The sequence below is a fragment of the Chiloscyllium plagiosum genome, unplaced genomic scaffold (genome assembly GCF_037043375.1).
Source record: "Chiloscyllium plagiosum isolate Xiang-an unplaced genomic scaffold, Cpla_swu_hap1 HiC_scaffold_39, whole genome shotgun sequence".
Classification (NCBI taxonomy): domain Eukaryota; kingdom Metazoa; phylum Chordata; class Chondrichthyes; order Orectolobiformes; family Hemiscylliidae; genus Chiloscyllium; species Chiloscyllium plagiosum.
Window position 1 is genome coordinate 16,364,323 of NW_028270177.1, and position 27,214 is coordinate 16,391,536.

Consider the following 27,214-nt stretch of genomic DNA (forward strand, 5'->3'; position numbering starts at 1 on the left):
AAAGATTAAAAGAGAGGCCTGAATTGTTGCTGGAAAGAAGGGTGTAAGGTGTTCATATTTGGAGACGATAACAGCAAAATCTTATGGCTACACATGCTAGTTTCCAAAGGTGTTAAGGTGATTTGGTGGTAAACAATTAACTTTTATGTAAATGAACATTTTAAAGGATAAGGGAAAGCTGGAGTCTGAAAGATGGCTCATTAGCATTTCTAACTGGATACTTGGTCCATGTGATTCACATTGGAGCCAGACCTTAAGAGGGGAAGGCTTGCCAGAAACTCTGAACCCTGAAACTCTGACAAAGTTAGTCTCCCTGGATACAGCTCAGTGTGTCCAAAGTAGGCAGATAGAAAGAGAGATGGGGAGGGGGAGGACAAGGGCGAGGGTAAGAGAGACACGAACCAACTGACACACAGATGTACAGCATGGAAACAGACGTTACAGTCCAACTTGTTCATGCTAACCAGACATCCTAAATTAATCTAGCCCCAATCGCCAGCACTTGGTCCATATCCCTTTAGTCCCTTCTTATTCATTTACCGATATCAGCTTGCAATATACTGAGGTTTCTCTACGATTGGCTGTGAATTTCACTGTCTATTTTTCTTAGAACAAACTTAGATGCCAAGAGATGCTTGCAAATACACAACACAGGCAGTCAGCTGTTAAAGTTCAGTGCCTGGTCAGTCAGCTGTACAGGTTCACTACTATTTTTTTTCACCTCCCATGTGGTGCCTGCGCTCCCTCTTTCTTCCTATTTTAAAGTGTCATTGTTTTGATTTTTTTCCAAAAGTTTCAAAATAACACAAAATTAATAGTAATTACTGCTCCAGGTGGTTGTGGGACGGCGGTCGGGGAAGGTTTGGGGCGGGAGGGGATCAAGAGAGAATTCTGTTGTTAAATGTTACCAAACTGCTAGAGGGTATGTAGTGGTAAACATGAAAATACTATGTTAACGAAAACTGAAAATGAGACAGTGAGAGTGGGCTTAGTGATCATGTTAAAAGCAAAAAGGAAATATTCTGTATTTTACAATAGAAGATGCCTACAGTTGAGACTCAATAATAATGCTTTTAGTTCATTACAGTAAAAATCAAAATGCCAAAATTTTGTGTCATCCTTTCAGCTATCTAAACAACTTTTTTAAAACACCCACACATTAGCCATCAGTATTTCTGGGTACACAAACAAGTTTCCTCCTTGCTCCCCTATAGTTTCTAGTCTATTATCATTAAGAAAGCATTGCAATTTCTCTTTGCCGGGTCCAAAATGAACATCTATATATGTTTCCTCATCAAATTCCAGCAACCAGTTTTGGTGGTTTACTTTCTCTATTTGTTCCCTTGTAATTTCTTCTTCCGATGTACAGAAATATGTCCCTCCCAACTCAGTATCATTCCCAAGTGTTTATGTACACTACTACATCTAAGTCAGTGATATATTAAGATAAAAGCTAAGCATGCGCACCTCACCCCACTCCTCCCATAGAGATCTCCAAAGAATACCACTGAGAATATTCTTTAAAAATCAGACACTATGGTTTATCCTTACTGTGTCTTCTACCTCCCAACCAATTACTAACTCACATCACAAAGTTATCTCCAATCTGCATGCTTTCATTTTTTAAAAATAATACCTTACATACTTTATTAAATACTTCTGGAAATTCATATCCAAAAACATTCTTTTGTTTACAATGGTTAGGGCCATCTTCAAAAAACTGATTTAGGGCGCCACGGTGGCTCAGTGGTTAGCACTGTTATCTCACAGCACCTGGGACCTGAGTTCAATTCCAGCCTCAGACGACTGTCTGTGTGGAGTTTGCACATTCTCCCTGTGTCTGTATGAGTTTCCTCTGGGTGTTTCAGTTTCCTTCCACAGTCCAAAGATGTGCAGATTAGGTGAACTGGCCATGCTAAATTGCCCATTGTGTTCAGGGATTAATTAGGGGTAAATGTAGAGTAGTAGGGGAATGAGTCTGGGTGGGTTACACTCGAGAGGTCCGGTGTGGACTTGTAGGGCCAAATGGCCTGTTTCCACACTGTAGGTATTCTATGATTTTATGATCTACATTAGTCAGACATGACCTACTCTTTACAAATCAATGCTGGCCCTGTTTGATCAGCTAATACATGTCCAAATGCTTAGTCGTTCTGTCAGGTTGATAAATTCCAGTAACTTTCCTACAGCTGATGTTAAACTGCAAGTTCTATGGTTACTTGGTTTACCCTTCCCTTTATTCTTAAGTAGTTGAATAGTATTTGCAATTTCCCAACCAACAGCACATACCTGCTCCTAGATAGAATCATATAAATCTACAGAAGAGGCGGCAGCCAGTCAGCCCCTTGAGCCCATGCTGGCTTCTTGAAAGAGCAATTCTAATTTTGTTTCAAACACTTCCTTACTGTCTGTAACTCTTTTGAGCTCCTTGTCCTGAGGTAACTATCCAAACCCTTTTAAAAATTACTTACAGAATCAGTTTCATTTACAGCATTCCAGAATCTTGACAGAAGAGAGTGAAACAAAACTCAATTTCCAGTCCAGATCCTTTGTCAAATATCTGAAATCGATGACACCCCACCATCACCCCAAAACCATTTGCTGAAGCATGTGCTGGAAGGCTCAGTCTCACTCTAACCACTACCAAAGCAGCTCATTTATCTTGTAAATATATCAGCTCACGTCTCATCCTTTGCTGTTCCAGTGAGAACAATCACTACTTCTCCAACCACTACTCATAAACAAAGTCTTTTATCCTTTGTAACATCTTGGTAAAACTTTCTTGTACATAAAAACAGGAGGAGAAATAGGCAATTCTTATGATCATGGTAAATATCCAACTCAACACCCCTCTCTTCCCACTTTCTCCCCTAGCTTTTGATCCCTTTAGCCCCCAGAATCATATCTAACCCTTCCTGAAAACATTCAGTGTTTCGGCCTCAACCACATTCTACAGCACAAAGTTAAAAATCACACAACACCAGGTTATAGTCCAACAGGTTTAATTGGAAGCATACTAGCTTTCGGAGCGACGCTTCTTCATCAGGTGATTGTGGAGGGCTCGATCGTAACACAGAATTTATAGCAAAAATTTGCAGTGTGACGTAACTGAAATTATACATTGAAGAATTGATTGTCTGTTAAACCTTTCACCTATTAGAATACAGTGATAGTTTCACTTCTTTCATGTGTAAATCACAAAACCCTTTTTTTCATAAAGTTGCATTCTCGGGTTAGCTGTTCACAATGGTGATAGCTAGACAATATGTTGAAGGTGTTAGCCCCCTGTGTTCTCTGTCTATGACCTGATGTTTAGATTGATTCCAATCTAAAAAGTGAGATAACAGTTTTACATAAATTCATGCAGTTTTTGAACTCAGAGTTCTACATGAATGTATGTGGTTTTTGAGCAAAGTGCAATGTAACTCTGAAAGTACCAAAAAAATTCACCACACAAAATATATGTGTGCATGTGGATCTTTGTCTGTCTATGTGTGTGCCTGTCTGGGGTGGGGGTTGTGAGTGTGAGAAAGTGTGTGTGTGTGTGTGTGTAGTGAGTACAGAGTGTCTTAAGTCTGTGAGGGGGTGCATGTGTGGGAGTCTGTGTGTCTATAAGGGTGTGTGTGGGTGTCTGTGTGGATGTCCGTGTGTATGTGTCCGTGTGTATGTGTCCGTGTGTATGTGTCCGTGTGTATGTGAGAGTGTGTATGTGAGAGTGTGTATGTGAGAGTGTGTATGTGAGAGTGTGTATGTGAGAGTGTGTATGTGAGAGTGTGTATGTGAGAGTGTGTATGTGAGAGTGTGTATGTGAGAGTGTGTGTGTAGGAATATCTGTGTGTGTGTGTGTGTAGGAATGTCTGTGTGTGTGTGTGTGTAGGAATGTGTGTGTGTGTGTGTGTGTAGTGCAATGGTGATCACCTGTAATGTGACATGAACCCAAGGTCCCGGTTGAGGCCCTTCCTATGGGTACCGAACTCAGGGGGACAGAGAACACAGGGGACTAACACCTTCAACATATTGTCTAGCTATCACCATTGTGAACAGCTAACCCGAGAATGCAAGTTTTAAAAAAAGGGTTTTGTGATTTACACATGAAAGATTTGAAACTATCACTGTATTCAAACAGATGAAAGGCTTAACGCACAATCAATTCTTCAATGTATAATTTCAGTTACATCACACTGCAAATTTTTGCTATAAATTCTGTGTTACGATCGAGCCCTCCACAATCACCTGATGAAGGAGCGTCGCTCCGAAAGCTAGTGTGCTTCCAATTAAACCTGTTGGACTATAACCTGGTGTTGTGTGATTTTTAATTTTGTACACCCCAGTCCAACACCCCAGCATCTCCGAATCATTCTGCAGCACAGAATTCACAGATTCACCAGGCTCTGGGTGAAGAAATGTTCACCCAGACTCATGTCAGACTAACCAGGCTCATGTTGCAGCTGTACAAAACTGGTGTGGCCGCACTTGGAGTATTGTGTACAGTTATGGTCACTACATTATAGGAAGGATGTGGAAGCTTTGGAAAGGGTTTAGAGGCGATTTACTAGGATGGTGACTGGTATGGAGAGAAGGTCTTATGAGGAAAGGCTGAAGGGCTTGAGGCTGTTTTTGTGAAAAGAGGAGGTGGTCAGGAAGTGACTTAGTTGAGACATAAAAGATAATCAGAGGGTTAGATAAAGTGGATAGTGGGAGCCTTTTTCCTCAGATGGTGATGGCTAACACGAGGAGACATAACTTTAAATTGAGGGGTAATAGATATCAGACAGATGTCAGAGATAGTTTCTTTACTCATAGTAGTAGGGGCATGGAACGCCCTGCCTACAACAGTAGTAGACTCACCAACTTTAAGGGCACTTAAATGGTCATTGGATAAACACATGAATGAAAATGGAATAGTGTAGGATAGATAGGCTTCAGATTGGTTCCACAGGTTGGTGCAACATCGAGTACCTAAGGGCCTATACTGCACTAATGATATATATTCAAAATGTCTCATCTCAGTCCTAAATGGCCTGCCTTGTACACGATGACCAATGACTCTGGACTCTTTCCTGCATTTACCCTATCTCATTCTGTTAGAATTTTATCAGTGTAAAAGACATCAACCCCTCATTCTTCTAAACTTCAGTGTATGTAGCCCTATGTCTCTTCATACATCCACCCAACAAACCTTTATTGTGCCTCCCTATGTGGCCAGAACACCCTTTTTCCAATAACGAATCAAAACTACACACAATGCTCCAGGTATGATCTTACCAAGTCCATGTACAATTGTAATAATATGTCCCTGCTCCTATACTTGAATCCTCTCACTGTGAAGACTATTTACCTTTTTCACCACGAAAAAGCACCTACATCCTTGCTTCAGGATTGGATGTATAAGGACACCCAAAGTCTGTCTGCAATTCCACCTTTCCCAATCTATTGTCATTCAGATAACGTACCTTCCTTTTTTGCAACAAGAGCAGATAACCTCACATTTATCCTTATCAAACCAAGCCTGAATGCACTCAAAAGTCTTGTTGGATGTGTGCATGGACTACTTTATTACCTGAGGAATTCGAAATGGAGAAATTATCACTAACTAGTACACACAAGGTTATTGGCTGCAGCAGCTAGAGGTAACTGGGTTTAAAATCTGGCCTGAGGAATTCCTGAAGCTAAGATGATTGGCCTACATCCACCACCCTAGGCTTCCTTTACTACATATGATTCCAGTCTCTGGAGGTAGCACTTCTTCAACTTCAGATTTTGTCAGAATTCCTGGATACCAGACTCAGCCAAATGTTGCCTTTGTTGTCTGAAGAGAAGCCACTGTTGTGGTTCTGTTCGCCGAGCTGGAAGTTTTTGTTGCAAACGTTTCGTCCCCTGGCTAGGCGACATCATCAGTGCTTGGGAGCCTCCTGCGAAGCGCTTCTTTGATGTTTCCTCCGGTGTTTATAGTGGTCTGTCCCTGCCGCTTCCGGTTGTCAGTTTCAGCTGTCCGCTGTAGTGGTTGGTATATTGGGTCCAGGTCAATGTGTTTGTTGATGGAGTTTGTGGATGAATGCCATGCCTCTAGGAATTCCCTGGCTGTTCTCTGTCTGGCTTGCCCTATGATAGTAGTGTTGTCCCAGTCGAATTCATGTTGCTTGTTGTCTGTGTGTGTGGCTACTAAGGATAGCTGGTCGTGTCGTTTCGTGGCTAATTGATGTTCATGTATGCGGATTGTTAGCTGTCTTCCTGTTTGTCCTATATAGTGTTTAGTGCAGTCCTTGCATGGTATTTTACCATCACACAAACAGGCCAAAGAACTACAACAGAAACTGAAACACCTGGTCAGCGGATCCAAACACTCTATACAATCAACACAGGAATTCTTGGACATCATCAGAAATATACACATAGACAAAGAAGAAACCATGATATCATTCGATATGACGGCACTGTTCACTTCGATTGACAAAACCCTAGCCAGAGAAACAACAGCCAACCTACTGGACATACAGAACAGAAAACAGGACTCTGAACCTATCAACAAAGACGGCATACTTAAACTACTGGACTTGTGCCTCACAACACACTTCACATTCAACAACCAGATATACGAACAAATCAACGGAACACCCATGGGATCACCAATCTCAGGACTCATAGCAGAGGCAGTTATGCAAAGGTTAGAACAAACAGTCCTACCACAAATTCAACCCAAACTCTGGGTCAGATATGTCGATGACACGTTTGTAATCATTAAAAACACACCGGATCATCAACGCCACACTCAGGAATCCGATTCACGAGAGAAGAAGAAAAGGATAACCAACTCCCATTCCTAGACGTGATGGTACAGAGAACACCGAACGGAGAATTCACTACAAGGGTATACAGGAAAGCCACACACACAGACCAAGTCCTAAACTATGAAAGTAACCACCCCAACACACACAAACGAAGCTGCATCAGGACACTATTCAAAAGGGCCACAACACACTGCAGTACACCAGAACTGCAAAAAAGAAGTAGAGGTATTCGCCAAAAACGGATACCCGCGCAACTTCATCAACAGATGCCGAAGAGAAAGACCACGGAACGAGGACATACCACAACCAAAAGGACGAGCCACACGACCATACATCAGGAGCATCTCGGAACTGACAGCCAGACTACTGCGACCCCTAGGACTCATAACAGCACACAAACCAACAGCCACGCTCAGACAACAACTCACTAGAACGAAGGACCCGATACCCAACATAAGCAAGACGAATGTAGTGTACAAAATACCATGCAAGGACTGCACTAAACACTATATAGGACAAACAGGAAGACAGCTAACAATCCGCATACATGAACACGAATTAGCCACGAAACGACACGACTAGCTATCCTTAGTAGCCACACACGCAGACAACAAGCAACATGAATTCGACTGGGACAACACTACTATCATAGGGAAAGCCAGACAGAGAACAGCCAGGGAATTCCTAGAGGCATGGCATTCATCCACAAACTCCATCAACAAACACATCGACCTGGACCCAATATACCAACCACTACAGCGGACAGCTGAAACTGACAACCGGAAGCGGCAGGGACAGACCACTATAAACACTGGAGGAAACATCAAAGAAGCGCTTCGCAGGAGGCTCCCAAGCACTGATGATGTCGTCTAGCCAGGGGACGAAACGTTTGCAACAAAAACTTCCAGCTCGGCGAACAGAACCACAACAACGAGCACCCGAGCTACAAATCTTCGCACAAACTTTGAGAAGCCACTCTCATCTTTCATTTAATCACATTTCAATTCATCTCTTTTATTCATGTTTGGACAAAGGCTCCTGGTACCAAGAGGTCTATGTGGAGTCAATGACCTGTCTTGATCATCTGAGTCGGGTATTATTCTCAAATGACACATCTTCCACTCAACCCTACAACATCATTTTATTACTGACACATGTCAACACAGATTAGCAGTTTGCATAACCCTCCAGTTTGCAAATCAGCAAGTTCCTTTTGTATTTTAATAAATGTTATTGTTAAACTAAAAAAGTATAAGTTGTTTGAGTTAGTCTGTTTCTATATGAATCAATTTCTTTTATTTTTAATCATTCACAGGATGCAGGCGTCACAGATTAGACCAGCACGTATTAGCCATCCCAACCTGCCTTTGAAAATGTGGTGTTGAGCTGCTTGCTTGAATCACTGCAGTCCATGTGCTTTAGGTATACCCACAGTGCTGTCAGGGAGGGACTGAGTATTTTGACCCAGTGACAATGAATGAATGGCACCATAGTTCCAAGTTGGGATAGTGTGTAGTTTGGAGGGAAACTTGCAAGTAGCGGTACTCCCGCATATCTGCAGCCCTTAACCTTCTAATGATAGAAGTCACAAGTTTAGAAGATGCAGCCTTCTACAAAGGCAAATTTCTGCAATGCATCTTGTAGATGGTACATTATGCTGTCATTGTGTGTCAGTAGTGGGAAGATTGAATACTAAAGATTTTGGACGCAATGAATCCTCGAAGCGTGTGGCAGTGCACTTATGCAGCCATTCCGATATTACTAGCAAGGGAATCTGGTTGGTCACAGCAATCATGGCATTGACTACTGGTTCTGGAATTCGCCATCACACAGGGACCTCGAACAAGATGAAAAGCAGATGAGTCAATAGTTGGATGGGGTACCAATCGAGTGGGCTGCTTTGTCCTGGATGATGTTGAGCTTCTTCTTCCATCTCTTCTCTATTGCATTGATCATAAGTTTATACTTTCATAAAATCACAGAATCCCTACAGTGCAGATAGAGGCTATTCAGACCATCGCGTCAGCACCGACCTTCAAAAATCATCCCAACCAGACCCATACCCCACCATATTAATATAGTTAATCCACCTATCCCACACATTGCTGTGATACTACGGGGCAATTTAACATGGCCAACCTAATGTTTTTGGGCTGTGGGAGGAAACCAGAGTACCCAGCAGAAACCCATGTAGATGCAAAGAGAATGTACAAACTCCACACAGATAGATACCCAAGAACTGGAATCAAATCAGAATCCTGGTGCTGTGAGGCAGTAGTACTAACCACTGTGCCTTTTATTTTCGTTAAGAAATCTTGAAGTGTAATCAACATAAATTGAGATTTATCAACTAGGATGTTTTCTTAAAAAGACTTTGCATACACCTTCCTTGCCTTTCAGCGTAATGCATCCCAAACACAATACCATTAATGACATTTGCTTTGAAACATGATGAAACAAAAGGACATGCACATATGTGCTCTAAATACTGCTCTTAACTAGTATGATTTTGGATGTGTAAATAATCACACATCTTAACATAATTTTTCACATTTTTTACTGTTTACATTGCACCACATCCCATTATTTTGTGAAAGTTTAGAAAATATTAAAATGTTTCACAGATTTTCCAGAGCTGTGGACAGCATAGTTTTTTGTAGGGGTATGCTTGGCAATACTCTTCTCAGAGTCTATGAAAAAGATCAATATAATATTCATCACTAAACAGTAAGAGGAAAAGGTTTAAAGCATGTCACAACAAACCAACACTCTGCAGTCAGCAGAGCCCAAGGGGATGAGCATGTGACAACCCACAAGAGAAATTTATCCTAGAAAGACAAAGGAAAACTGCATTGACTTGATTGACCAATGGCCACTTAATCTAAATTTCAAGAGCAAAATATCTTAGAAGCTACCTGATCTGGTGTAAAGAGAAAATGCACCTATTTCAGAATTCATAATTATTTCCCCTTCTTGGATCCCCATAGAAGATCCCCTTCCTAAGAGCTAAGCAAGCAGCAGCAAACCTGCCATTTAACAGACTGAGGACATAGAGACCTAGATATTTTTACCCCAAATATCTTTTTGATTAAACAATTTATTAAAGGGGGGGGGGGGGGGGGGGGGAGGGAGGGAGAAAAAGAGAGAGAGAGAGAGAGAGATATGATTGTTGAACAGTTCAGGAAAATGTCTCCTCTTTCAGTAAATAGTTCAAACACAAGAAAGTGATATAACATATTTGAATTAGAGGACAAGTCAGATTGATGCCCACTTTGGTATCTGACTCCATCCAGTTTCCCAATGTGTGAAACAGTCTAACATGATGCTGCAGTCCAAGTCAATGAAAGGAGGTCGTTCAGGCATTTGCAAGGTTTAAAATGAATAAGGTCTAAGATAAGCTGTGTGTTCTTTAAAAAAATTTCTTCCTCTCCAGACATCCCCACCAGTACATTTCCAGTGACTCTCATTCATTTGGCTGAACTGGTCCTCACCCTCAACATTTTCTCCTATGAATCCTCCCATTTCCTCCAGATGAAAGGGGTAGCCAAGGGCACCCGCATGGACCCCAGCTATGCCTGTTTCTTTGCCAGATACGTGGAACAGTCTAACTTCCGCAGCCACACCAGCACCACTCCCCATCTTTTCCTCCGCTACACTGATGACTGCATCAGCACCATCTCGTGCTCCCACAAGGAGGTTGAACAGTTCATCAACTTCAACACATTCACCACACAACTACCTTGAATTCACCTGGACCACCTCAGACACCTCTCTCCCATTCCTCCATCTCCATCAACGGTGACTGACTCAACATTGACATTTTCTACAAACCCACTGACTCCCACAGCTACTTGGATTACACCTGCTCCCACTCTGCCTCCTGCAATAACGCTACCCTTATTCCCAATTCCATCTGCTCCCAGGAGGACCAGTTCCACCACAGAACACACCACATGGCCTCCTTCTTTAAAGACCACAATTTCCTCTCCCACGTGGTTGAGGATGCCATCCAGCGCACCTCATCCACGTCCCGCACCTTTGCCCTCGAATCCCACCCCTTCAACCACAACAAGGATAGAATCCATCTTCCACCCCACCAACCTCCATATACATCGCACCATCCTGCGCCATGTCCACCGCCTACAAATGGACTCCACCAGAGATATATTGCCCTCCCTACCCCTATCCGCTTTCCATAAAGACCGTTCCCTCCGCGACTACCTCAACTACTACAACTACCCCCAACAACCCACCCTCCCCTCCTGGCACTATCCCATGTCAACACAGGAATTACAAAACCTGCGCTCTCACCTCCATCCAAGGCCCCACATCCAAAGTTTCACCTGCACTTCCACACATCATTTGCTGTAAATGTTGCTCCAGATGCAGCCTCCTCTACACTGGGTAGACAGAACGCCTACTCGCAGAGTGCTTCAGAGAACACCTCCAGGACACACGCACAGGTCAACCGCACTGCCCCTTGGCCGAACAATTCAACTCCCCCTCCCACTTTGCCAAGGACATGCAGGTCCTGGCCTCCTCCATCGCCACTCTCTTACCTCCCGACACCTGGAGGAAGAAAGCCTCATCTTCTGCCTCGGGTGCCTCCAACCCTATAACATCAATGGGGATTTCACCAGTTTCCTCATTTCCCCTTTCCCCACCTTACCCCAGTTCCAACCTTCCAACTCAGCACAATCCTCATGACCTGTCCTTTCTGTCCATCTTCCTTCTCACCTATCCGCTCCACACTCCCCTCTACCCTCACCTCAATTCACCTATTGCACTCTCAACTACGTTCTCTACACCCCCACCATTCCCCCTCCCATTTATCTCTCCACCCTCGAGGCTCCCAGCCTCATTCCTGATGGGCTTTTGCCCAAAAATCAATTTTCCTGCTTCTCTGCTGCTGCCTGACCTGCTGTGCTTTTCCAGCATCACACTCTTAGTTCTGTACTTTAAAATGCGAATTAGACCAGATGAGATGCACACAAGGATACTGAACAAAGTGAAAGTGGAAATTGCAGAACAACTAGCTGTAATTTTGCAATCTTCCTTATACTCCTTTCTGGCGTCAGGGGGCTGCAGAATTGTAAAGCTTACACAGTTGTACAAGAAAGCGTGTAAAGCCCAGCAACTACGAACCAGTCAGTCTAATCACAATGCTAACGTTTCGAAGAACAATACAATGGGATAAAACCGTAGTAACTAGGGTAGATGCTGGTCAAGTTTCCTCACTTCCCCTCCCCCCACCCTACCCCAGTTCCAACCTTCCAGCTCAGCACCATCCTCATGACCTGTCCTACCTGCCAATTTCCCTTCCCACCTATCCGCTCCACCCTCCCCTCTGACCTCCATCCTCACCCCCATTCACCCACTGTACTCTTTGCTACCTTCTCCCCCAACCCACCCATCCCCTTCACCCCATCCACCCCTCCCCCGCCCCACACCTCTGTTTGATTCATCTGCCTGATGTTTTTGATGAGATAAAAGAGGGCTGATGAGGGTAATGCTTTGATGTGGTGGATATGAACTAACAAAAAGCATTGATAAAGTGGCATACAATAAACTTGTGAACAAAAATTAGAGGTAACAACATGGATAAAAAAATTGGTTGAGTAATAGCAAACAAAGTGTGGACAGTTGGCTTTTCAGGTTGGATGAAGATTTATAATGGAGTTCCCCCAGGATTGTGTTAGAACCCCTGATGAATATTAAGTGACCTAATCATTGCAAAATAGGGCACAATTTCAAAATTACGAAATGTTATGAAATTTGGAAACATTGTGAAGCATGAAGACGACAGCACAGAACTTCAAAAAGGTACAGGCCAGTTAGCATCATGGGGAGACAAGTCACCAATGAAATTTAATACAGAAAAACAAAAAAAGTGATTTATTTTGGTAAAAATAATGCAGAGAGACAACACAAACAGTAGAATTCTAAAGGAGTACAGGGACCTGGGTTAATACGTATAAATCATTGAAAGGTGTAGGACATACTAAGGGCGCAGTTCATAAAACTTACGGCATCTTGGATTTTTATCAACATGAGCAGACGGCACAAAAAGCAAGACAATTATATTAAGCCTGCATAAAAAAACTAGTTCAACCTCAGCTGCTATAAAGCACCATACCCGAGCATCACACTTAAGGGACAGATGTAAAGGCATTAAGGAAGGTGCAAAATGTCACAAGAATGATTCCAGAGATACAGTACATCAATCCAGGAAAAAAAAAGTAGAGAAGACTGCTCACACTGGAAGGATAACCACCTGATGAAGGAGCAGCACTCTGAAAGCTAGTGCTTCCAAATAAACCTGTTGGAATATAACCTGGTGTTCTGTGATTTTTAACTTTGTCCACCCCAGACCAACACCGGCATGTCCAAATCACACAATGGGAATTTAATACAGGAATGCAAATAAAAGATCTAGACAGTGCAGACTATTCCTATTGTCAGAAAGGTCAAGACTCAAAGGACATAGATATAAGGTATGCGGCAAAAGACACAATGGTGATACAGTGAGAGGTTAGGATCTGGAATGCAATGTCTCAGAGTGTGGAGGTGGCAGAGTGAATCAGGTTTTCGAAAAGGAAGATCATCCACTCAACAAGAAAAATTTGCAGGGCTACACAAAAAAGCTCAGTGTGAGACACTAATTTCTCCTTCAGATTGCCAGCACAGACACAACAGGCTGAATGGCCTCTTTTTATGTGGTATCCAATCCATGGTTCTAGAATCATGTTTGTGTTCATGACTGATGTTTTACTAACATTGCTATTGTGATGCAGCAGTTCAATACAGAAATTCTCCCCGCCCTTTAACGTTGCCTCCTGCTCTTAAACAAAAATACGTGTAAATACATGCCTCATCACCCAACTACCATGCATCTCTTCACAACTCATTCAAGAGCTAATCTATTTGTGCATCAGATGGATCTGAGTTAGGGAAATTATTCAACTTCTGATACAAGTTTTGGCAAGACAATCCATTCCTGCTGGAAGACAAATGCAAACACAAATGCTCAACACCAGCATCTTTTATTCTGCCCATCCACTTCCACTTTAATTCCTCTTCCCTCCCCTTTCCAAATTTAATTAATCCTCCCAGCTAAATCATTTTCCAAAGTGCGTTCTCGGCGTTCTTCGCATTTCTGATTTTCTCTCCTCCTCACGCCTGCCTCTCAACAGTTTCGTTCCACTCTAATTCCGCAACCCTAGCAATCCCAGGCAAACTCCATCCCAATCAGTCAGTCTCCTTTACTTACATCAATGATATTGAAAGGAAACGCGAGATCAGACTCACTACAATTCTATTGAAGCACTTGGACATGCGTTTATTTTTCAGCGCACATCCATCGCTATGACGAAGACACCTAACTCCATCTCTTTATAGATATTTTTTAAACCTCATACATCAGCTCGTCAATGATGCCCCCCACACACACACTTTACTTAAAATCCAACCCACCCTAAAAACGACCAGTTTTGCACAACAGTAGAAAGACACGCACAGACACCCTCCCCTCCCTCCTGAACCCAAACATGAGCACATGGAGCCTGTTTCTGAACGTGTCGGATCAAGGCTTGTGCTTGTAAGCCTCAGGGATGTAGCCTTCCCAGCCCCCACCCATCCCCCCCCCTCCCCAAACTTCCCTCCATCAGCAGGGAGAGGCAGACACTGAAGGTCACCGAACCAACAAGACACAAACAACCATCGTCATATTTTGGTTTAACGAGCGAACTAGGTCCAGAATGGAAGGAGAGGGAATCTGTGAAAGGAAAAGCGGACAGTCCTCTCTCACCTTCCGAAAATATCACGGTTAGAATCCAAGTCAGGACGCAGTGCGAACAGAGCTGTCCGAGCGCCATGTAAACAGGCTGCGATCACCCAGGAGGAGGAACGGGGAGAGGGGGGGTTGGTGAAGGACTGAAAGAGCGGGGGGCGGGGGGCAACAAATGTTCAAAAGAATCCGCTGGCAATACGAAACCTCCTCCCTCGATCATCCAACGCCATCTTGTGTGCGTGCATGCGCGCGCGGCCAATCGCACGTCCCCGTCGCGGCTCGCGCCCCCTCTCCACCGGCGAACCGTTGTTGGTGCTCGCGCAACGAGCAGTCCCTCCCTCCCACCGCACCCAGGAAGAGTAGCGCGTGCGCTGTGCAGGCCCCGGACCGTTGGGCGTTTCTTGACACCTGTGTGCCCCGCGCGCATTGACACCACCTCCCATTCCCCCTTCGTTCGGGTCCGCTGCATCCGTCCCCAATATATGGACATTGCATCTTTTTGTTTGCAGCCCCACGGAAAGTCTTCTGCACGTTGTTCATTGCAAACCTTTCAATGCAACCGGCTTCAATTGCACATGGTACTCCGAGGAGTGCAGCGCAGCCTTTTGAGGTTTCCTACTCCTCCGCCGCTCCGTTTGATTAAATTTGTCTCCGATGGGTCTTTACTAGGACTTGAGTTTACCGTCTTTGTGGACCCCGGTTTAATTCTCTTTAGTGGGTAGGTTTTTGAAATCAGTTGAATTCTCACCCACCTGGTTTGCCTTTACCCAAACTGCCAGCAGATTTAGGTGGCCTCATGGGGGGAAAGAAACAGCAATTGCTGGAAATGCTTAGCAGGTCCGGCAGCATCTGGGGAGAGAAATATAAGTTAACGTTTCGGGTCCAGTGACCCTTCCTCAGAGCATAGGGAATTTGACCAAATAGATTCCTGAAGAAGGGCTCATGCCCGAAACGTCGATTCTCCTGTTCCCTGGATGCTGCCTGACCTGCTGCGCTTTTCCAGCAACACATTTCCAATTTGACCAAATAGAATGGTCTGCAAAGCTGATGGATTTTGATGTGAATTTCACCTTAGGTTAGGTAAAATGAATCAGTCTGTACATGAAACAGTTCAAAAAAGTTAATTCTGCCGCCTTGTTTTTCCAAGTTATTAAATTGAACTTTGCACATTGTTAAATCATCAATAGAAAACCTACATTTTGGTTAAACTATGTTGAAATGAAGTCATCACAAAATTAGAATGGAATACAGAGCAATGATATCTGTTTAATGAGGAGTTCACCATCTAGTTTTGCACACACTTGTGCTTTTCTTTCAAAACACTTCATGCTTCTCTCGATTTCCTGAAAATGTCTGGAGCCATTTGTCTCAGACTGGAATCTAACCTATTTAATAGTTTTGCTATTGTTAATTCTTTATAGTAGTTCCACTCAATTTACTAATTAAAGGACATCATATTTTGGGTAGAATGTACTATTTAGCTAACTGTGTACTTGATCCATACTGCTACTGTCGACAATGTACTGTTGAATTCCTTGTTGGATTTTATTTATTAGGGCTTCCAGTATTGTGTATGGATGAATGTTGAGCTACTTGTGAGGTTAGGGCTTAGTGATGAGGAAAACTTCCAAGCCAGGATGCAATCTACAGAATTAAAGGTGAGAGCTCATAATAACTATCAACTTTATACTTATCTAAATTAAATCTTGTTTTATCTCCACTGTAAGATGTAAGGTGTGTAATTTTATATATAAAAAACATTTACTTAGGTTTTGGATATTGAACTAATGGAATGTGAGTTTTGATTTGTGTGTTTGAATTTAATAATTAACTTGCCAGGCATTCTGGAGCCATGATTTTTTTTAACCCAGTATGAGAGAGGGTGTACCTGGTTTGTTTGCAATTGGGTAGTTTAATGGGTGGACAGACTAAACATTAAAGTGCATTAGTTTGCTTTCATTTAGAAGAATCAGTTTTCTTCTGATTGGAGGAAAATCCTGTAGCTTGGAAAGGTTTTTGCTTCCTGTTTACATAAAGTCCTAGTTGGAGTTAGATGTAAAATTGAAGTTCCGCATGAATAGAGGACATAATTCAGAATACTTAAGAAGCATGTCATCTTGCTGTAAGCAGTTTAGTTTACAAATTCCAGACCAGAAGTGTTTGGTTGGAACACTCAAGAGATTATTTGAAACAGAAAAAGTCTAAGCTCCCTTGTGTGAATAGTCAAAAAGAGGCTATCATATTCTCAAGACTGGAAATTGAATTAAATAGTTCAGTGAAATCTATAGGTGTGATAGAGAATGGAATTGTCTCCTGATGTTTGAGTGCTGAACTTTGATGGTGTTGGGATAGATTAGATTGCACTTTCTTACTGTATGCTTTGAACAGTTTTAAATAGTTTTCTAGCTTGGTTTATTTCTTTTTATCTTATTTATTTTGCTTCATAAATGCCTATTCTATTGTGAATACTAAATTGTGTGCTTGTAGTTCAGATTGCCTTGATAAATAAAGGAAAATTTCATATATAAAGCCAAATTTCAGCTGGGATCTGAGTTGCCCAGAAATAACATCAGCTGGAATATAATGACTGAGAGTTATCCAAGATCTAAATTCACTGCATTTAAGAGGGATCTATAAATTTAATTTTAAAATACTGGGTAAGTGGCAGTTGGGTTTATTGTGTGGTATTTGAAAATGGTTTTGAATGTTGCTAAGAGTTTTCTAGAAATGGAAGATGCAACAGTGGATTATTTTGAATCTTGACTAAAGCTAAACTGAGAGAATCTGCAATAATTTGCAGGTAGAAGTAAAAGCAGGATCTCATATGAATGGGATGCTTGAAGTGATTATCCAATATTTACAATTGTATGAAAGAAAACCTGAAATTGGAATATTACAGCTGAAATTAACTAAGATATACTTAGAAATGAAAATACTCGAACAAGAGAGGAAAAAGCAGAGGACAGTGGAAAGGGATATAGAATTAAGAGAACTTAAATGGAAAGTGAAGTAAAAGAAAAACAGGATAATTGGAATCAAGGAAAAAAGTGTGAAAAATGTAAATTGAAGAAGTCAAAAAGCTGAGAGAGATGGACTCTTTAAAAATGAACTTGAAAGAGTTGGGGAACTTCAACAACATGAATTGGCCAAAGAAGAGCTTGGAGCGAAAAAGAAGGGAGGAGGTAATAGACCAGAGGATAATTCTGATTCCAATGAGGCTTCGATTTAACTAAAATTTTATGGTTAGTAACTATAATTGTAAGGCTGGAGTCAAAAGATATTGCACCTCATTTGAGTAGGTAGCTGGACAGATGATGTAGTCAAAAGAGCTTTGAACCTTAAAGTTAGTGTATTTTAATAGACACAGCTCTGACTGTGTATGCCAAATTGTCAGAAGAACAATCTGCAGAGTACAAAACTCTCAAGGCAATAATCAGTGCTTATGAGTTTGAAGTTTTTCAATTAAAATATAGACGACAAGAAAGAAACCTAATCAGACATTTGTAGAATTTGCAAGGGAGAAATACATCTGTGGAATTGGTGGTTTAGATCACTCAAGCGAGAGAAAATGTTTAAGAATGTAAGGGAAATGACAATCGTGCAATAAGTCAGAAATAGCATTCCTGCAAACTTTAAAACTTATTGAGATGCGCATCGAGTATTAAAGATCAGAGAAGCAGCAGTTCTGGCAGATAGGCAGTGGGGAAATGATTCTTTGGAAATCCACAAGGAAATTGGAGAAATATAAAATCTGCATATATGAAAGGTATCAGCTTTAGAGAACAGACAGAAGGAAGCCAAAGGATCTGGACCAGATGGGCTGAGAAGTGGCAGATGGAGTTTAATTCAGATAAATGCGAGGTGCTGCATTTTGGGAAAGCAAATCTTAGCAGGACTTATAAACTTAATGGTAAGGTCCTAGGGAGTGTTGCTGAACAAAGAGACCTTGGAGTGCAGGTTCATTGCACCTTGAAAGTGGAGTCGCAGATAGATAGGATAGTGAAGAAGGCGTTTGGTATGCTTTCCTTTATTGGTCAGAGTATTGAGTACAGGACATTGGTTAGGCTACTGTTGGAATATTACGTGCAATTCTGGTCTCCTTCCTATCGGAAATATGTTGTGAAACATGAAAGGGTTCAGAAATGATTTACAAGGATGTTGCCATGGTTGGAGGATCTGAGCTACAGAAAGAGGCTGAACAGGCTGGGGCTGTTTTCCCTGGAGTGTCGGAGGCTGAGGGGTGACCTGAAAGAGATTTACAAAATTGTGAGGGGTTTAGGGTGAGAGGGGAAAGATATAAAAGAGACCTAAGAGGCAACTTTTTCATGCAGAGGGTGGTACGTGTATGGAATGAGCTGCTAGAGGATGTGGTGGAGGCTAGTACAATTGCAACATTTAAGAGGCAATTGGTTGGGTATATGAATAGGAAGGGTTTGGAGGGATATGGGCCGGGTGCTGGCAGGTGGGACTAGTTTGGATTGGGATATTCTGGTCGGCATGGACGGGTTGGACCGAAGCATCTGTTTCCATGTTGTACATCTCTATGAGTCTATAATAAAGGAAAATGATTGTAATCAAAAAGGCGACATAATGAAGTCAACTTGCTTCTCTTGTAATAAGGTTGGGCATAGTAAAGCCAGTTTCTGGAAGTAAAATGGGAGACTGATTGCAATAATAGGAATATCTGAAGAGCAATGGGGACCAATAGGAAAGAAGATAGCTATTAGAAATGTGGCATTGGTACAAAGACAATACATTTCTTTAGAATGTACTAAGAATGTACTAAGATGACTCGGGACAGATATGGAGATTCTTTTTTGAATATTTTCAAGGAATATTTACTGGAAGTTATACGTAATTTATGTCAAATATGAAGGTGTCTCCTTATTCTTTGAATCAAGAAGGTAAAGTAATAAAGACATTGAGAGACACAGGAATGAATCAATTGCTGGTGATACTTTGTCTTCTAGAGGGACTAATCAAGGAGAAAATACAATTGGAGATGTACTTGGAGTTACAAACTAGTTCATTTTTGAAAGGTGAGTAAAAGAGTGATTTGGCAGTTTTTGTAGTTGTAGTGGGAGTGATAAAGAAAATTCCTCTAGCAGGAATTGATTTTGATTTTGGGAAATAAGCTCACGGGTTTAAGAATATTGGCTTCTCCAAGGATGGTGGAACAACTATTAGAAGTAAAAGAAACTGGAATGTTGCAGGAGGAAAATCCAAGATTGTTTCTGGACAATATTGTACTAGATCTCAGGTCCATCAAATTAGACTGCAAGAAAATGAGTCTATGAAACAGGGAGATAATGCTGAAATTCTGTTATTGGATACAAACGTTGATAATGTAACTAAAAAGTATGAAGGTAAAGAGAATGAGGCAGATATGTTTAGTCCATCTTCTTTAATAGGAATGCAAGAATTGGACTTAGAATTAAGAGTTGTACCAAACAGCCTATTCAGAAATTGAACCAAAAACAAGAGCTGAATGTTGTTATTTTAAAAGATACAGTGTTAATGAGAAAATGGAGACCACCTCAAAAACCAGCTGATGAGAAATGGGCAGAAATCTATTAGTTGGTATTTCCATCTGAGTATTATCATGGAATTTTCTGAAATTCCAGTACTAGGTCACTAGTATAAGGACACAGACTAAAACATCCTAATTGGCCAGGGTTACATAGAGATGTGGGCTAATTTTTGCCAGACTTGACAATGGGAAAACTCATGCCTTTAATTAAACTGGTGCCTTTAATTCTGACACAGGCTGTTGAACCATTGAGTATGGTCTTATTAGGTTGTTTAAGACCCCTATCAAAACCAGGAATGGGAATCAATATCTCTTAATGATTATGGATATTTCCACAAGATTTTCTGAAGCAATGCCTTTAAGAAGAATTACTGCATAAGTAGTAGTGAAAACATTTGTTTTGGTTTTTTTTACAACATATGGATTATCCAAAGAAATACAGTCTGACCTATGTTCAATTCTTACATTGCAAATATCCAAAGAAATGATGACTAGTTTGGAAATAAAACAATTTTCATCTGTGCTTATTACCCACAATCTCAACATGCATTGGAAAGATAGCATTGAACTTTGAAACTCATGCCGAGGGCTTGTTATTGTGAACTCCCATGTGATTGTGATAAAGGAATCCCTTTGTTTCTATTTTCTATTAGGGACTCTGAGTGCATTCACAGTCCTTTTGAACTGAAATATGAACATGAAGTCAGATGACCTTGAAATTGATTCAAGAAAAATTGAAAGAAATAACTGAAGCATGTGAGTTGGCTAAGAAGCATTTGAAGGATGTTCTACAAGAAATAAAGTTAGAGCAGATAAAAAGGGCAATATCCAAAATGTTATTGCTGGATATAAGGTGTTAGAGTTGTTACCTGTCTCTGGCAAACCATTAAAAGCAAGATTCGTGGGATCTTATGAAATTAAAGAAAAAGCTCAATAATGTAAATAGGTAGAAGAAACAATCAATGAGTGTCATGTAGCAAGTTAGAGATATTATGACAAGGATAATATTCAAGACAAGTGTACTTGTGGTAGTGAAAGAAATAAGGAGTGAAATAGAAGTATTAAAAGAATTGAGAATGAATCAGAACATGACCTGATCGCAATCAGATTAAATAATGTGGAGGAGTGTGGATAGCATTGTGTTTTATTCTTCAGAAAAATACCAAAGTGACTCACGAAGTTTATTACAGAATCATGAATTAATTTGTGGGAAAAGGCCAGAAAAACTGTCTTAATGATAGTAATGTGGGAGATGTGTTGCCTATAACATGACATCCTTATAGATTCAATCTGGAGATATTACCTCAAGTGAGGGAAGAGATTAAATTCATGATAGATAATTACATTAATGAATTGGATCATAGTAGCTGGATATTACCTATTGTGATGGTGCTGAAACTGATGGGTCACGAAGATTTTGTATTGCTAATCAGGAAGTCAACAGGAGAACAAAAGTGGACTCACCTCTTTTCCTAGACTGGAGAATTGCTGTGCTTAAATTGCTCACGTGCAATTTGTCACAAAAATTCTTTTGCTTAAGGAATATCGGCATGTTCCGTTTACAGAGCCAAATAAATCATTTTTTTACTCATTTAAAGGATGTGAGCACCACTTGCTGGGTCAGAATTTATTGTTCATCTCTAACTTTCTAAAACTGCTGCAGTCTGTTTGCTGTAGGCAGTATGATGTTGCCATTAGGGTGGGAGTTCCAGGATTTTGAACCAGTGACTCTGAAGGAGTTCAATATATTTCCAAGTCAGGATGGAAAGTGGCTTGAAAGGGAATTTGCAGGTGGTGGTGTTCCCATCTATATGTTGCATTTGTCCTTTTAGATGGTAATGGTCATGGATTTATAAGGTGCTATCTAAGGAGCCTTGGTGAATTTCTGCAGTGCATCTTGCAGATCATACACATTGTTGCTACTGAGTGTCGATGATGGAGGGTGTGAATATTTGTGAATGTGGTGCCAATCAAGTGTCATGGATGATGTCAAGCTTTTTGAGTGTTACCGATTTTTGAGAAGATTTGTAGTTCAGGTTGATGTAAGTATGTAAGTTAACCTACTAAGCTTGAAGGTTTATTTTCAGACATTTCATCACCATACTAGGTAACATCATCAGTGAGAGTCTCCATTGAGAGCTAGTGGTATGTTTCACCTCTCTATTTATAGCCCTTAATTTCTTAAGGTGGACGATGTCATTTTTGGTTCATTTTTACAAGAGACAGTAGATAGGATCTAAATCAATGTGTTTATTGATGGAGTTCTGCTTAGAATTCTTGTGCATGTCTTTGTTTTGCCTGTCTGAGGATGTGTTGTTCCAGTCAAAGTGGTGTCCTTCTTTATCTGTATGTATAGAAACTAGTGATAGTGTGTCATATCTTTTCATGGCCAGATGGTGTTCATGTATCCTGGTGGCAAGTTTCCTGACAGTCTGATGTCGTGTTTTTTACAGCTCTGCATGGTATCTTGTAAATGGCGTTAGTTTTGTTAGTAGTATCTAATGTATCCTTTAGGTTCATTAGTTACTGTTTAAGTGTGTTGGTAGGTTTGTGGGCTACCATGACAACAAAGGGGTCTGAGTAGTCTGGAAGTCATTTCTGATATGTCTTTGATGTAAGGTAATGTGGCTATAGTTTTTGGTTGCATTGTGTCTGCTTGATTGGGTTTGTTTCTGAGGAATCGGTGGATAGTGTTTATTGGGTACTCATTTTTCTTGAAAACATTCTGTAGATATTTTTCTTCTGCTTTTCGAGTGCTGTTGGAGATGCATTTATCCAGGCAAGCAGACAGTATTTCATCATATTCCAGACTTGTGTCTTGAAGTTGATGGACAAGCTTTGGGAGTCAGCAGGTGAGTGCCAAAGTTCTTATATGACTAATCTATTTCACTTCCTTGTCAATGTTAACCCCAAAGATGTTGAGAGTCCGGGAATAACTGATAGTAATACCATTGAATTCCATTATTGCATTTTGAGACCAAATGGACTTATCATAGATCATTAAAACCCTACAGGATGGAAGCTGGCCATTTGGCCCATTGAGTCCAAAATACCCCTCCAAAGACCATCTCATCCAAACCTATGCCCCTGCCCTATTCCTGTAACCCTGTATTTCCCAAAGGAAATGCACATCCCTGGACATTCTGGGCAATTTAACATGGCCAATCCACCTAAACTGCACATCTTTGGACTGTGGACTGTGGGAGGAAACCCACGTAGACACGGGGAGAATGTGCAAACTCCACACAGACAGTCATAGAGATGTACAGTACAGAAACAGACCCTTCAGTCCAACTCATCCATGCCAACCAGATATCCTAAATTAATCTAGTCCCATTTGCCAGCATTTGGCCCATATCCCTCTAAACCCGTCATATTCATAAACCCATCCATTTGCCTTTTAAATGTTGTAATTGTACTTGCCTCCACCATGTCCTCTGGTAGCTCATTCCATACATGCGCACCACCCTCTGCATGAAAAAGTTGTCCCTCAGGTCCCTTTTATATCTTTTCCCTCTCATTTTAAATCTATGTGCTCTGGATTTCAATTCCCCTTCTGTGGAGAAAAGATCTTGGCTATTTCAACCTATCTGTACTCCTCGTGATTTTATAAACTTGTATAGGGTCACCTCTCAGTCTCCAACACTCCAGGGAAAATATCCCTTGCCTATTCAGCCTCCAACCCCTGGTAAATGATCTAATCTGCCACTTTAGAAAATATTTGTCCTTGTCACCAAGCGAACATCTTTGAACATCCGTGGCAGATGTAAAATTGGTGCATTCCTTGTGAAGTACCAGTCTCCATTGCTTCAATGTGCAACCATTCCACACACTCACCAGCTTTATGTATAGTTATTATACCGAAACTGTCTGCACTTCACACTTCTAGACTTGGCTCTTAAATTTGTAGAAATCCTAAGCATATTAATGAGATCCAAATTTCTCTAAGATCTTGAATGTGTTCTCGTTACAACCATGACTGAAATCAGTGATGTTAACATTCATTGGAGCTCAAACTTGAAATCTTTGCTGATGGGCTGAATGGCCTCAGTCTGGGTGACATAACATTTTTATGATTCTGGGAGTTTTTGATCTATGCAGTTCACCAAATGATTTACTCACTGAGCCATTGCCAAATATGTCTTTATATTCTTTATAAAATGCAGCTCTTCATTTATCACCGTTCCACATTGATTTCACGTATTCCCACCTTCACCATCCAAAACATATTTATACACACCCCTTGTCTTCCTTTGACAGCATCTTCCAATTTTGCAAATTCTGCCACTCAAAGAACAAGGGCTGTATATTCAAGGGAAGGCTACCTGATTTGGAGCAGTATCACCACTCCCTGACTGATGTTGCATCATAATCCTGAAAGTCCCTCCTCAATAATACTGTGAGCATTGCCAACACTACGTGGACTGCAGTGAGGTGGCTCACTACCACCTTCTTAAGTGCAATTATGGATGGGCAATGAATGCTGACCTAGCCAGCAATGAGTACATACCATGCATGAATAAGTTTTTTAAAACTACCCCAAATATGTCTAGTCATGGATTCCAAACATAGCCATGCCACATGTAATCATGCAGCCCTCCCGCACAACTTTGTCTAATCAGAGCTCTGAAATCCTGCCACCCTAATTATAAAACATTTCCAAACACAGCCACATTGAAAAGACATACTCCCATTAGGAAAGTCATGATAGGAATATGTGCCAGTAATATTTATGATTTTGCAAAAAAACATTTTTTATCACTAATTGCATCATTAATTTTGCGCAAAAAGGTTTACAAGATACCTCAAGATAACAGGAATACTTTAACAACTGCAGTTTATATGTAATAAATCATTTCTCATCTCAATGTATAATGCTGCTTTCTTTAAAAACACATTTATTTGAATCACTATCATTTTCAACACTTAAAAGCATTTTTCCAGATGACAACAAATAATTTACTATTTTCTTTCTTTCTTTTTTATACAAAAGAATCTAAAAATATTGGAGAGCCTGGAACTAGGCCAGCAGAAACTCAATGCAAAGTGTGATCTGACAACTGTATTGCTATTGTTCAGGCTTGACTACTTCAATAAAATGCAACAGTAGATCTAGCCTCTGTCTTTCACTGATGAAAGAATTTCTTATCTGCCACAGAGATTGGAGCAGATTATAAATGGTGTTGTAGGTTTTTAATCATCACAGTGGCTATGCGTAGCTTCAGTAGAGGTGGTAAATATGGAGAGATTCTTTCAGCACAAAGATAGGGAAGTTTCTAGGAACTGCTCAACAGAAAAAAGAATGTAATCACAAGACACATCTACAAAAAACTCTGCATTTTCAAAAAACGTCATGCAGACCCAAAGGATAAAATCTTTGCTTCCATGAATAACTTTAGACTTCAGTGAAATCTGCAGGTTTGCTGTAAGCTTAAAGAAGGATTCAACGAATGGATCTTTTATGTTTCATATTTTAATTGAATCAATAAAAGCTTGAATTTTCCTCAAATTGCGTATCGTGTCAAGTTAGATTTTGTTGGACCAGGTAATCTAACTGTGCTCCTGCCCAATTTTATTACATGATTTTGGCAGGTTCTCATTGCTCTTTGTATCGTCTATAGGGAGATAGCATCTGGGTTAAGGAGTAAACTAGTGCAGTTGCATTATTTAAATTGTTAGAACAGCAGGGAGAATAGGACAGCTGTTTGGAAAAATAACAACTGAAGGGAAGGTGTGGTTCTGAATGTCAAATGCCTGTGTTAACCTGACAAAGCTTGCTACCAGCGGACTAAGACAAAGTCTCTGAAATGGCATGTGGCCATTATGTAAGAAAGACCTACAAAAGACTCTAATCAAAGGCACATTGATGTTGCATTTACTTGCTAACCCTTTGACAAATTGGTTCAAAACTGCTGTGTTACTTGTTTGCTATTTGCCTTTGTAAATTATTGTGCTTGTCAATAGTGCTTTTGGTAGTTTACTCTAACAAAAATATTTGTAGCTATTGATGCTAATCATCTTTGGTTATGGGTGTGGGCATATGGAAAAATTATATATGTCTTCCAAACACAGGAAAAAAGATCTGTTGTTTGTCAGGACACAATACCTGGATTACTTAGGAGATTTTGCAAACCCCATTCTTCTGTGGAAACCCTTACTGAAATGGCAGTGTAGAAATGGTAGTGACAGCAGAGGAGCAGGTACTTAATGTTTCTATGGCCGGGTGGTTACCTCCTATACTTTGGAGAAAGCAGTAGTAGTGTGACATTAGCAATTTGTGCCATGCTACTTTGGATATTCAATGGGAAAATAAATATTGTGCTGGCAATGCCAACATTTGATACATGTAACTGCCGTTGCAGATGATACCCTTGGTAGTGTGGTCAGAGATGGAACCAGAAAAGTGAGTAGCAAAGAGCTTGACCATCATTGTCACTGCCATCTCTACGTTGCAGGCTCAATTACAGTTATTGCAGATGACACTATTAAGCAAATATTCCAAGTTGACCTGAAGTGTGTGTAGGTGGAGGTAGCTGGTCTCAGTTATCATCAGAGAACTGTGCCAGAGGCAGTGGCATAACAATGAGTGCAGGTCAGCTCTGATACTTCTTGTTGTGATTTTGCATTACTTCAGCAATGAAGTACAGTACTTGGAAAAATGTAAAAACCAACCCATGTCATTCATTTTAATTAACTGGCCATACACTATATGTAACTCTGTAACTTGAAATAAAATGCCCCTTACAAGTTTCCTTCAATTTTAAGCCAAATCTGTTCGGTCGAAGATTTTTCAACTCTACAATTATAGTCATATTATTAGAATTCACAGACAATATCTAACTTAAGCAACGACATTAAGATTCCTTGCATATTCTGATAAGCAAAAGGAAAAAAGTGAAACAGTATCCAAAGGATATTAGACAAAAAGGAATTAATATTGTCCCTTTAAGAGGCTCAATCTACAGTGAGATTTACATTGCATCTTCAAAAGAGTAGGCAAAACACATCATATGATACCATATTATTTGATGCCAAATCATGCTAACTCATATTTTCATAAATGTAACTGCCACTTCAATATTAAAATTAAATGTTCTTCCATTGAGA

General features: G+C 40.8%; 1 protein-coding gene across 1 annotated transcript in view; it reads right to left on the reverse strand.

Annotated features, from left to right (window-relative positions):
• The window catches only part of igdcc4 (immunoglobulin superfamily, DCC subclass, member 4), a 160,121-nt gene extending 145,387 nt beyond the window's left edge, over positions 1-14,734 (reverse strand). Inside the window, exon 1 of the mRNA XM_043677316.2 lies at positions 14,596-14,734. Coding sequence (XP_043533251.2) covers positions 14,596-14,662 — 67 coding nt within the window. The 5' untranslated portion in view covers positions 14,663-14,734. The remainder of the gene's footprint in view (positions 1-14,595) is intronic.
• Between the last annotated feature and the right edge of the window lie 12,480 nt (positions 14,735-27,214).